This window comes from Theropithecus gelada, chromosome 9 (genome assembly GCF_003255815.1).
Source record: "Theropithecus gelada isolate Dixy chromosome 9, Tgel_1.0, whole genome shotgun sequence".
Classification (NCBI taxonomy): Eukaryota; Metazoa; Chordata; class Mammalia; order Primates; family Cercopithecidae; genus Theropithecus; species Theropithecus gelada.
In genome coordinates this window covers 79,892,839-79,905,700 of record NC_037677.1, presented here as the reverse complement: position 1 = coordinate 79,905,700, position 12,862 = coordinate 79,892,839, and the positions used below count along the sequence as shown (strand labels likewise).

Genomic DNA, 12,862 nt, shown 5'->3' with positions numbered 1-12,862 from the left:
AAAAAAAAAAAAAAAAAAAAAAAAAAAAAAAAAAAAAAAAAAAAGGCACATTAAGCAAGGAAAAAAGTAGAATTTTTTAAATAAATAAATACATGGTAAAGCCATGAAAAAAAAAATGAAACAATACTTAGAACATTCTTAAAGCTTAGAATGCACAAGAATCATAGGCATGTATCATTAGGATTGTAGATTCCTAGAATCTATTACCCCAAATTCCAGAAATCCTCAGGAATCAGCATTTTTAATAAACCTACCAGTTGATTCTGATGCAGGTGACTCAGGTTTTACTTTGAGAAATCATTGTACTATATAAGTCTAAGAGTGACTGCACTCTATTCTTGCTATTTATTTTTCTTTTCTTTCATTCTTAGAAGTTTGTTCCACCAACGAAGCAGAAAAGTTTGGGAACAGAGCAATGCCCATTTACTTAAGCAAGCTTACATTACTAAAGCCAGGTCATTGCCCCCTTTCTGATAGTCGTGGATATTCACTTTAAAACACAAACTAACATTGGCTTTTTTGGGTGATGAGAATTTAAGTGCTGTCTATCTGCACTGTATTAATGAGAAAAATCCAATTATGGTTAAATGATTTAATACCCACAGGCCCCAAACACCTGGCCTCCATTAAGAAAGGTCCACTCACTACTTCCTGACAGTTCAGTGACAACAACTGTCAAATAAGGGATAATTCTCCATTTAGTAAAATGAGGGCATAAGGCAGTTTAAGCAATTTATCACTATCACAGATATGGGAAGCAGGGCAGGAGACAGCTGTAACATCCACGCCACACATATTCACATTCAATAACGGAGGGAGAAGGAATGCTGATGCTCTAGCAACTCTGTTTCCCAAGATGATTCCATCTCCCCAGAATCCCCTGTACTAATATGGGTTTGCACCAGTTTAGATAAAATGGCAGCTCTCTGCAAGAAGGTGTTGAATCCTACAGTTAAAGATGCTCTAGAAATGGAATATGGGGTCATTAGCACTATTTCTTCTCAGCTGATAGATTTGGTCATTCATCATTTTTAGGAAAGAGGGAAAGACTTCAGTGTTTCACACCTATGTTGTAAGTATTGTTTGTAATATTCTCTTTTCAGCTGTGATGACTAGAAATTCAGTTTAAAAGAAGACAGTTTTTAAAGAACACACACACACACGTACATATATTTTCTGCTGACCTAAAGGCAGAGCCTTAGTACAAAGGTGCCTCAATGGGCCTGTAATTGAGAAGTGGTGGAAATTTAGATAATTAGGATTTTATATTTGTCTCTACGAGGCTGTAAATTCTCTTATTGTTTTTTGACACTTTTTTTTGAAATCTCTTCCTTATCTCTGTATCTTTTTCTGTACCTCTCTCTTCTCTCTTTGGGTTTTGCCCATTTGTTCACAATGAATATAACTGTGAGTCCGTGTTTTAGTTCCAATAAACAGCATCAATTTTGCCCTTATCAATCTTTAGTCTGCCTTAAACTTGTCTCTGATTAAGCTCAGGCTACTGTGCCATCAGCTGCTGAACATTCTATGTTATTGTCATTGTTCGTGTGTCTCCTCTAATCTAATTTCCTGAAGTAAAAAGTGGAGGACTAAGTAAGGCTATGCAATTTTTTTTCCACCCAAGACGGACTGGGATTTGAGCAGGCAACATTAACTTAGCTCCTAAGAGAAAGTCCCAATAATCTGATCATCTTTTCTGTTTCATACTGTTAAAACATGTCCCTGGCTGATAGGCAAAATGGACTCCCTATGACTAACTGAAGTAAGTTAAAAGAAAATCAACAAAACCAGGTAGCCATGCCAGGGTGACAAAGTGGTCACATACTCTGTGTTCTCAGAGAGATGTCAAAGCATCACAGGATCTTCCTTTCTACAATTAATATGGTTTTGTTGTGTCCCCATGCATATTTCATCTTGAATTGTAGCTTCCATAATTCCCATGTGTTGTGGGAGGGACCTGGTGTGAGATAATTGAATCACGGCATTTCCCCTATACTGTTTTTGTGGTAGTGAATAAGTATCCCGAGATCTGATACTTTTATAAGGGGAAATCACTTTCACTTGACTTTCAATTCTCTCTTAGTCTGCCTCCATGTAAGACATGCCTTTCGCCTTCCACCATGATTGTGAGGCCTCCCCAGGCACATGGAACTGTGAGTCCATTAAACCTCTTTTTCCTTATACATTACCCAGTCTCACGTATGTCTTTATCAGAAGTGTGAAAAAAGACTAACAAAGTAAATTGGTACTGGTAGATTGAGGTCCCGCTGTAAAGATATCCGAAAATGTGGAGGCAACTTTGGAACTGGGTGGCAGACAGCGGTTGGAACAGTTTGGAGGGCTCAGAAGGACAGGAAAAGGCAGGAATGTTGGGAACTTCCTAGAGACTTTTTCGTTGGCTTTGACCAAAATTCTGATAACGATATGGACAATGATATCCAGAGTAAAGTGGTCTCAGATGGAGATGAGGATACTGGAGTAAAGGTGACCCTTGCTATGTTTTACCAAAGAGACTGGTGGCATTTTGCCCCTGATGTAGAGATTTGTGGAACCTTGAACTTGAGGGAGATGATTTAGGTTATTTGGTGACATAAGTTTCTAAGTAGCAAAGCATTCAAGATGTGACTTGAGTGTCATTAAAAGCATTCAGTTTTAAAAGTGAGACAGAGCATAAAAGTCCAGAAAATGTGCAGCCTGATGATGCAATAGAAAAGAAACACCCATTTTCTAAGAAGAAATTCAAGCCAGTTGCAGAAATTTGCATAAGTAATGAGGAACCAAATGTTAATCACGAAGACAATGGGGAAAATGTCTCCAGGGTGTGTCAGAGACATTTGTGGCAGCCCCCTCCCACCATAGGCCAGGAGGCCTAGGAGAAAAAAGTGGTTTCATGGGCCAGGTCCAGGACCCCCGTTCCGTGTGCAGTCTAGGAACTCGGTGCCCTGTGTCCCAGCTGCTCCAGCCATGGCTATGAGTCAAGATATAGCTCGGGCTGTGGCTTCAGAGGGTGCAAGCCCCAAGCCTTGACAGCTTTCACATGGTGTGGAGCCTATGGGTCCACAGAAGTCAAGAATTGAGGTTAGGGAACCTACACCTAGATTTCAGAGCATGTATGGAAATGCCTGAATGTCCAGATAAAAGTTTGCTGCAGGGGCAGGGCCGTCATGGAGAACCTCTGCTAGGGCAGCATGGAAGGGAAGTGTGGGGTTGAAGTCCCCACAAAGAGTTGCCACTGGCACACTGCCTAGTGAAGCTGTGAGAAGAGAGCCACTGTCGTCCAGACCCCAGAAAGTAGATTTACCGACAGATTGCACTGCATGCCTGGAAAAGCAGCAGACACACAATGTCAAACTGTGAAAGCAGCCAGGAGGGAGGCTGTGCCCTGCAAAGCAACAGGGGTGAAGCTGCCCAAGACCATGAGAACCCACTTCTTGCATCAGCATAACCTGGATGTGAGACATGGTGTCAAAGAAGATCATTTTGGAGCTTTAAGATTTGACTGCCCCACTGGATTTTGGACTTGTATAGGGCCTTTGAACCCTTTGTTTTTGTCAGTTTCTCTCATTTGGAATGAATATATATATATGTTATATATACACATACCCAATGCCTGTACCCTCATTTTATTTAGGAAGTAATTAACTTACTTTTGATTTTACAGGCTCATGGTTGTAAGGAACTTGCTTTGTCTCAGATAAGAATTTGAACTCTGAGCTTTTGAGTTAATGTTGAAGTGAGTTAAGACTTTGAGGGACTGTTGGTAAAATGTGTTGGTTTTAAAATGTGAGGACATGCGATTTGGGAGGTGCCAGGTGTAGAGCAATATGATTTGACTGAATCCCCACTCAAACCTCACCTTCAACTGTAGCTCCTATAATCCCCAAGTGTTGAGGGAGGGACCTGGTGAGAGATACTTAAATCATGGGGATGGGTCTTTCCCATGTTGTTCTCATGTTAGTGAATAAGTCTCACAAGATCTGATGGTTTTATAAGCGATTTATAAGGCTCTCAATTCTCTCTTGTCTGCTGCCATGTAATACTTGTCTTTCACCTCCTGCCATGATTGAGAGGCCTCCCCAGCCACATGGAACTGTGGGTCCATTAAACCTCTTTTTCTTTATAGATTATCCAGTCTTAGGTATGTCTTTATCAACAGGGTGAAAACGGACTAATACAACAATGAAACAAAAACAGATACTGTTCTTGGTGCCAAGATAAACTGTGGCTGGAACTACTACCTTTTGCCCCCTATGCCATCCCTACACTGGCCTTTTAGCACCAGCCCTTTAAAAGAAACATCTGACAGAAACTTCTGGTTTGGAGCTTGGAAATCAACCAATCAGAGCACACATGAATCAACCAATCAGTGTATAGAACAGTCATGACTCATCTGTTTTGACCAATCAGAATTAAGCAAGGATCTATCCTTCATTTGGATGAAGACAGCTAATTGGGAACCTGGGTGGGAACTTTAGCTATAAAACCCTAACCCTGTATTTGTTCTCTGAAATGTATCTTAGCTTGAAACCACAGGCTGTATATCCATGGTTTGAAAACTGTTCACTGAAATAAAGTCTCTTTTCTCCAAATTCCTTTACAGAGGTCTTTTGCTCACAATACAAATTTACCACTCTCCCTCAAACAAATACAAAATAGATTCGTGCACATTTAATGCTACATTATGATTACAATGCAGTTCAACTTATCTTATTCCAGTCAACTTCCCAGGAAACTGTATTTGTGCTTGGTTGGGTTTTGAAGCATATATGTTGTAAACTTAAAAGTCACAGTGTTGGTGTGAAAAGACTGAGGTTCAAAGTTTTACAAAAAGAAGGCCTTTACACGATTACGTAATTATACATGAGTTTCCAGTAAAATTAGAATATTATGAATTTATGGAGGCATGGGAATCTCATGATATAATGTACCCTGCAAAGTATTATTAAACTACAGTAAATTTTTTTAGTAACCTACCTAGGAATAAGTAATCACTGTTTTAGCTTGACCTTAAATATTTTATTGACATCTGAAATTTGGACTTTGACTTATATATATATACAGAACTACTTCAGGATGGTGATTTGTTTAAAAATCGTTTGTCCTTAAAATATGCTTTTAACTTTCTGACTCAGATAATTCAAATGCTTACACATTACAAATGAAAATTATGGCTCATATTTTCTGAATTCTTTCAAAGCTACAGGGAGTGAAACATATTACAAAAGAAGGACAATTTACTCAGGAGGACTTGATAAAAGATGTTACCACCCACTGAAACAGCACTGTAATACCTCGAAGAAAGAAGCTGCTTATTCATATTGCTTAAGTGTTTTCATTTTTTCTTTTTTCTGAGTAGTAATATTAGTTAATAGCAATGTTGTGCTGCTTCCTCAGTCCACTGGAGACTGCTACAAGGGACATGTCATCAGTCTCCTCCTCATCATTTTAGGTCAGACCTAAAATGCTGAATAAGCATGCCTCCAGTCTGGCATTAAAATAAAATAAAAAAAATAAGATAAAAAAGACATGATAATTTATTGTATAAATATACTAATCTTTCTAACAATGAGATTTAATATATCAGAATAGCTATATTTAGATTTTTCCAAGAAGACACATCCTCAAAAATGAAAGTTATTGCAGGTCATGTGATGACAAATTCTTACCCACTTCAGAGTTTTTCTTTCATTTTTTTCAAAACAATCTGATTCAAGCTTGTCCAACCCATAGCCCACCAGCTACATGGGGCCCAGGTTGGCTTTGAATGTGGCCCAACACAAACTTGTAAATGTCCTTAAAACATTATAAGATTTATTTGTGAATTTTTATTATTAGCTCATCAGCTATCATTCGTGTTAATGTAATTTATGTGTGGCCCAAGACAATTCTTTTTCTTCCAGTGTGGCTCAGGGAAGCCAAAAGATTAGATGGACACCTCTGAATTAGTTCAGTGCATTATGGACACTCTTACTTTACTTTGTATTACCATGAAGGCATTAAACAAAAAATATGTCAACAGTATTTTACAATAACGGTGATGAGTACACTACAGATTGCATAGAAATTAAACGTCCCTCATTAAAGGCCTGACAACATATATTGTCCAGTACACATTTTTACATAGTCTCTACTACCAAGTTCCAACAGATAATTCAAGTTGTACTTAATAAACAGAAGGTAACCAATTGAGAAAATGAACTTATATTATACAAAGGAAAGAAGAATACTTCTTGTGAACATTAGTGGGGACTGACAAAGATTCTTTGCTTGGCCAAACTTCATCAGGCTTCTGAATCTTCTCCTAGGTTCATCTGTATACTTCCTTATAAAATCACTTTTTAACAAAGAACCATACTAAATCACTTTAGCAAGAACTCCTCTATCTTTGATAAATGATCTACCTTGATAACTTATCAGGTTTCTCATCCTGCACCACCCATTAGATGATGTCTGATTACCCTGACTTGTCTTCAGCAACAATCATATTAGCTTATTTTAGCCAGAATCCCCCGTATCTCTGATGTTTTCTCCCAGTAATTTTCCATCCAGTGACCCCGACCCTGCTCCTTGGCTACAAAGTCCCACTTGCCAATGTTTTATCTGTAGTTGAGCCCAATATCTCTCTCCACTTGCAAGACCTCACTGCAATGATTTCTATACTCATTGCAGTGGTCCTGAATAAGGACTTTCTAACTATGTTTAAATACATCATTAAATAATATTTTTCTTTAACAATTATCTAGAGGATTTTTAGAATAAGATATTTACTAAATTATTTTTTTCTAAATACTTCATCCATGAAAGGATCGGGAATGCTGCAGGAACAAACCCTTAAACTTTTATTTTTTCTTTACTCTTCGTATCTATATATCTAATATGCATCAGCAAGTGGTCTCTCTTTATTGTTGTCATTGGCTAATGAATGTTTCTTCTCAACATGTTTTTCTCTGATCATAACAACAGGGGCAGGGAATATGATTACTTGTATATTGGTTCTTTGAGTTTGCACTTCATTATTCAAAGCAAATACTTTTCTCCAGGCAAGAAAAGTACACCTCTAGCATGTATCCAAAGAGAGGAAGAACCAAACTTTTTTGATAAACAGCTCAAGTGCTTTTGTTAATAGCAGTGAATCCATATGGATCTCTGGCAACTCGGTCCTAACTTCAGAGGAAAGAATGTGATTTGGGTAAGGAGTAAGTTTAAGGCAGAGGGAGAGATTGAGGTGAGTTTTAGAGCAGGAGTGAGAGCTTATTAAAAACTTTTAGAGCAGGAATGAAAGTAAGCAAAATTCTCTTGGAAGACGGCTAAGTGGGTGACTTGAAACGTCAAAGAGCCTTGTTCATCCCTTCACTGAAGGTTTTCTACATTGGCATGGTTTGGGGATTTGCAATTCTCCTCCCTTGATTTTTCTTTTGGGGCAGGCTGTCCATATGCACAGTGCCTGCTGGTGCACTTGGGAGGGGCTTCATGCGCAGCATGTTTACTGAAATTGTGTGCATGCTTACTTGAGGCATTTTTCCCTTGCCAGTTGAGCATTCCCAGAAAAAGGTCATATACTAGTAAAATTCTGCCTTTTTGCTTTTTAACATGCATGCTTCAGCCCTCTCACCCAACATCTCAGCTCTTATTGGGAAGCTGCTAATCACCAGCTTCAAGTGTTTTCTATCTATTGGCAGGCTATCTTTCCCTGGCACTGGCTGCTACTAATTATTATTTTACAGAGAAAGTTTAAAAGCCACCTAACCATCACCTGATGGTCAGCTGACATTCCTGGGGGTGGTCCTCTCCTGCCCTGATCATGTCTGCCTAACCATTTAGTTGATATGGTTTGGCTTTGTGTCACCACCCAAAACAAATTACAATGTCAAATTGTAATCCCCATGTATTGAGGGAGGGACCTGGTAGGAGGTGACTGGCTCATGGGGGCAGTTTCCCCCATGCTGTTCTCCTGATAGTGAGTTCTCACGAGATCTGATGGTCTAAAAGTGGCACTTCCCTTTTCACTCTTTCTGCCTCCTGCTGCATGTAAGATGCACCATGCTTCTCCTTCACCTTCTGCCATGATTGCAAGTTTCCTGAGGCCTCCCTAGACATTCAGAACTATGAGTCAATTAAACATCCTTTCTCTGTAAATTACCCACTCTCAGGTACTATCTTTATAGCAGTGTGATAACAAACTAATACAAGCAGTTGGTACTGGGATAGTGGAGTGCTGTTAAAATGATAACCTGAAAATGTTGAAGCAACTTTGGAACTGGGTAATGGGCAAAGGTTGGAACAGTTTGGAGGGCTCAGAAGAAAACATGTAGATGTGGGAAAGTTTGGAACTTCCTAGAGACTTTTTGAATGGTTTCAATCAAAATGCTGGTAGTGATATGGACAATGAAGTCCAGGCTGAGGTGGTCTCAGATGGAGATGAAGAACTTATAGGGAACTGGAGCAAAAGTCACTCTTGCTATGCTTTAGCAAAGAGACTGGTGGCATTTTGCTCCTGCCCTAGAGATCTGTGGAACCTGGAATTTGAGAAAGATGATTTACAGCATCTGGCAGAAGAAATTTCTAAGCAGCAAAGTATTCAAGATGTGACCTGGATTTTTCTGAAAGCGTACAGTCATATGTGTTCATGAAGACATTATGTGAAATTGGAACTTATGTTTAAAAGGGAAGCAGAGAATAAAACTTTGAAGAATTTGCAGCCTGATCATGTGGTAGAAAAGAAAATCCCATTTTCTGGGGGAAAAGTCAAGTTGGGTGCAGAAATTTGCATAAGTAATGAGCAGCCAAATATTAGACAAGACAATGGGAAATATGTCTCCAGGGCATTTTAGGGATCTTCATGGCAACCCCTCAAATCACAGGCCTGGGGGCCTAGGAGGTTTTCTGGGCTTGGATCAGGGCCCCACTGCTCTGTGCAGCCCTAAGACATAGCATCCTGTGTCCCAGCCACTCTAGCTCCAGCCATGGCTAAAAGGGACCAACGTACAGTTCAGGCTATTGCTCCAGAGGGTGCAAGCCGCATGCCTTGGTGGCTTGCATGTGGTGTTGGGCCTGAAGGTACATAGAAGACAAGAGTTGAGCTTTGGGAACCTCCATCTCAGTTTCAGAAGATGTATGAAAATGCCAGTATGTCCAGACAGACGTCTGCTGCAAGGGTGGAGCCCTCATGGAAAACATCTACTAGCATAATGCAGAGGGAAAAAGTGGAATTGGAGTCCCCACACAGAGTCCTCACTTGGGACTGCCTAGTGGAGCTGTGAAAAGAAGCCCACTGTCTCCTCCAGATCCCAGAATGATAGATCTACAGACAGCTTGCACCATGTGGTTGAAAAAGCCACAAGCACTCAATGCCAGCCTGTTAAAGCAGCTGCAGGGTTGTACCCTGCAGAGCCACAGGGGCAGAGCTGCTCAAGGCCTTGGAAGCCTACCCTTTGCATTAGTGTGCCCTGGATGTGAGACACAGAGTCAAATGAGATTATTTCTAAGCTTTAAGATTTAATAACTGCCCTTCTGGGTTTTGGACTTCCATGGGACCTGTGGCACCTTTATTTTGGCCAATTTCTCACATATGGAATGAGTGTATGTAATGTATATAATGTCTGTATCCTCATTGTATCTTGGAAGTAACAACTTGTTTTTGATTTTATAGGCTCATATGTTAAAAGGAGTTGCCTTGTCTCAGATGAAACTTTGGACTTAGACTTTTGAGTTAATGCTGAAATGATTTAAGACTTTAGGGAACTATTGAGCAGGCATGATTGGTTTTGAAATGTCAAAAGGACAAGAGATTTGGAAGAGGCCGGGGTGGAATTACATGATTTTTCTCTGTGTTCCAACTCCAATCTCATGTTGAATCGTGATCTCCATGTTTCTAGGGAGTGACCTGGTGGGAGGTGATTGAATCATGGGGCAGTTTTCCCCATGCTGTTCTTGTGACAGTGAGGGCATTCTCATGAGATCTGATGGTTTAATAGTGGTAATTCCCCCTTCACTCTCTCTCTCCTGCTGCCATGTAAGATGTTCCTTCCTTCCCCTTTCCCTTTTGCTGTGATTGTAAGTTTCCTGAGACTTTCCCAGCCATTTGGAACTGTGAGTCCATTAAAATTCCTTTATTATAAATTACCCAGTCTTAGATATTCTTTATAGAAGTGTGAAAATGCACACTGTTTTGACACTTTTACTTTAAATTGGATCAATCAGTTCAGCAACTATTTATTCCCAAACTTGTTGCTTCTTTGTTTTAGAACATCATTTGAATTGCAATAAAAAGATTTGCAACAGAACAGAAAGGCTCAATTTTAGCTATTCCAATTTTATTCATATATTAAATAAAATAGTTATGGTGAAGAATTTACAATAGTTTGCTATTATTGAGATGTTATTATTTTGACTAGTAAAAGTACCACATTATGGTGCTATTAATATAAGCAGAATTACTAGAGATTTAGTAGTAGCAGAACATAAAATTTAGCATGTATTTCCTCACAGGTCTTACAAGAGAAGAAACTGGTACTGAGGTTTACACTAATTTTATATGAAGTCTAAAGGTGGATTCTCTCCTTAAGATTGTACCTTGGTTAATGCTTTTTTCCTTCAATACATCCTAAGTTAAGTGTCGTGATGTCTTATTATTTTGTCCACAGAATTAAGAGCATTTTAGCTTGCTAAAACCTATGTTATTTATTTTTCTTTTTTCATTTGTAATTTTGAAAATGTGTGTGACTGATTGGTTTATCCACTCTGTAGGGAGTAAGAGTTACATATTATATTGGACAGCAAACCTACACATCCCTGGAATGGGAAGGCATTGAGACAGATTTATTGGACAGTTAACAAAGAATTTAAGCCTTACTAAATGTCTACATTTTAAGCAGAGAGATAGTTTAAAGTAATACATTTTTGCTCTCAAACTATATCTAAACATTGAATCTTTTTATGCATGCAATAAATATCTTCCTAAAACACATGGACTGGTCATTTGATACTTGCTGGGAGGTTTTATTTTTACAGCTTGGGGAGTAAAGATTAGAAAGTCACCTTCATAAAATTTGAGTTAGAAACATGGCACACACCTACAATTAATTCTTTAAAAAAATACCTAAAGAGCAAACAAAATGAGTGGTTTAGAAATAGAATAATCAGTCAGCTGTTTCTACATTTAACAAAAAGCATTTCTGCTGTCTTTTCCTCTGCTGTTTCTTTGCTACTTTCACCTTCATTTCTTATGTAACCCTTCATACTGTCCTTCTCTGTCGCATTCTCATCATGTCCCCAACTCTTGGTTTTATCGTCTCTGCCTTAAAAAAAGTCCTCTTTTTGAGAAAAAAAGCAAAAAAAAAAAAAAAAAGAGAGAAAGAAAAAAAGGAAAGAACAGAACAAATTCTAAAACCTGACCTTCACCCTGCTAATTTTATATATATATATATATATACTTATTTTCCAAATTTATTAAAATTTTAACACAGCCCAAACAAGTTTTTTTGTGAGAATACAATAGGGGAAGAGTATACTGAAACTGGATTTTACAGTTTAGAAGTAGTTTTGTAATATAACACAAATCACTTCACTTATGAGATTTTCTTTCCTATGCAACAGAGATAATACTACTTTTAACTGATTTGTGAGGATAAAATGAGAAAATGTATCCACAATTTACTTAACATAATGCAATAAATTTGTGATGTAGATCTTACTCTGAGTTCTCAGTCTTTACTATCCCAACAGAGTTTTTGTTTGTTTGTTTGTTTGTTTTTGCTTGTTTGTCTAAAGCTTATCTACAACATACAATGGTAAAAATAAGGGCAAAATGTTAACTTCACCATTCTTTATATTTCTAATATTTATTAAACATAAAAGAGATGCATTTGATTTGAAAGCTTATTTAATTAGTGCATTTATAATTGCTTTGGGGAGTCCATGGGATTTTTAAGGAGCTGTCTCAAGAAAAGAAAGTGGGGAGATATCAGGCAGGACTTCCAGGTCTAGCTTCTGTTAAATAAAATCTTATTTTGTCTTTTTCTTTTTAATAATATATCATTAGTGGAAATGATTCATGGCCTAAAAGAACAACATAGAAATCTTTGTATAATGGGAAAAAAGGAAGAAAAAGCAAAATAAAACAGACTATAGCTAGCGGCTTTGTCTTGTCTTCCCTATCTTCGGTTTAATAGGTGGACGGCTAGAATTTTAAAGACTTGTCAACTCCAGCAATACTTGGTGTGTGTTCTTGCAGTATAGCAACAATATTGGTATTAATTTATAAGTTGCATAAAATCCATGTTTGACATTTGTTATCTCATCTCCAGTGATTTGTTTGGAATGCTTTGGAGACCACAGACATAACAGAAATTTAGTAAAGGAGGCATATTATGTCTATGAATATATTTTAAACCTTATCTAAAAATACAATCAAAAATTAGCTTCTAGCAATAAAGCATAAATATTAAAAATGATTCAATTTTGAGACTTTTTAAATCATAGCATCATTACTAATCTGGTTCTGGAAGTTACTGAATAATACAATAAATATCAGCTGAAAAAATCATTAATTTTATTCCTTTTAAGAAAATTACATTGCTAATAGGTATTTACATACCGGATCATCTGGATTATACTGAATAACGTACTCTATCTGTCCATTTGGTCCATCATCTATATCTGTAGCTCCATTGTCTCCTGAAAATCCTGTGAATATCGTGGTACCAACTGGAGTGAGCTGAAAGAAAAAGAAGATTTTAAATATCAATTCTCATTTTATCAACTGCACACCAGAAATGTTACAGCATAAAAATCAGCTCTTTGTAACATGAAGATACCAGTTGGCAGCCCACAACCACAAACTGAAATGTTTCAAAAGAACAGT

The 12,862-nt window shown here is 37.9% G+C and overlaps 1 protein-coding gene across 16 annotated transcripts in view; it reads right to left on the bottom strand.

Annotated features, from left to right (window-relative positions):
- Positions 1-12,862, bottom strand: part of PCDH15 (protocadherin related 15) — a 1,828,063-nt gene that overhangs the window by 511,798 nt on the left and 1,303,403 nt on the right. For all 16 annotated transcript variants that reach the window (XM_025396095.1, XM_025396103.1, XM_025396104.1 and 13 more), the window contains one exon: positions 12,596-12,715. In XM_025396095.1, coding sequence (XP_025251880.1) covers positions 12,596-12,715 — 120 coding nt within the window. The remainder of the gene's footprint in view (positions 1-12,595; positions 12,716-12,862) is intronic.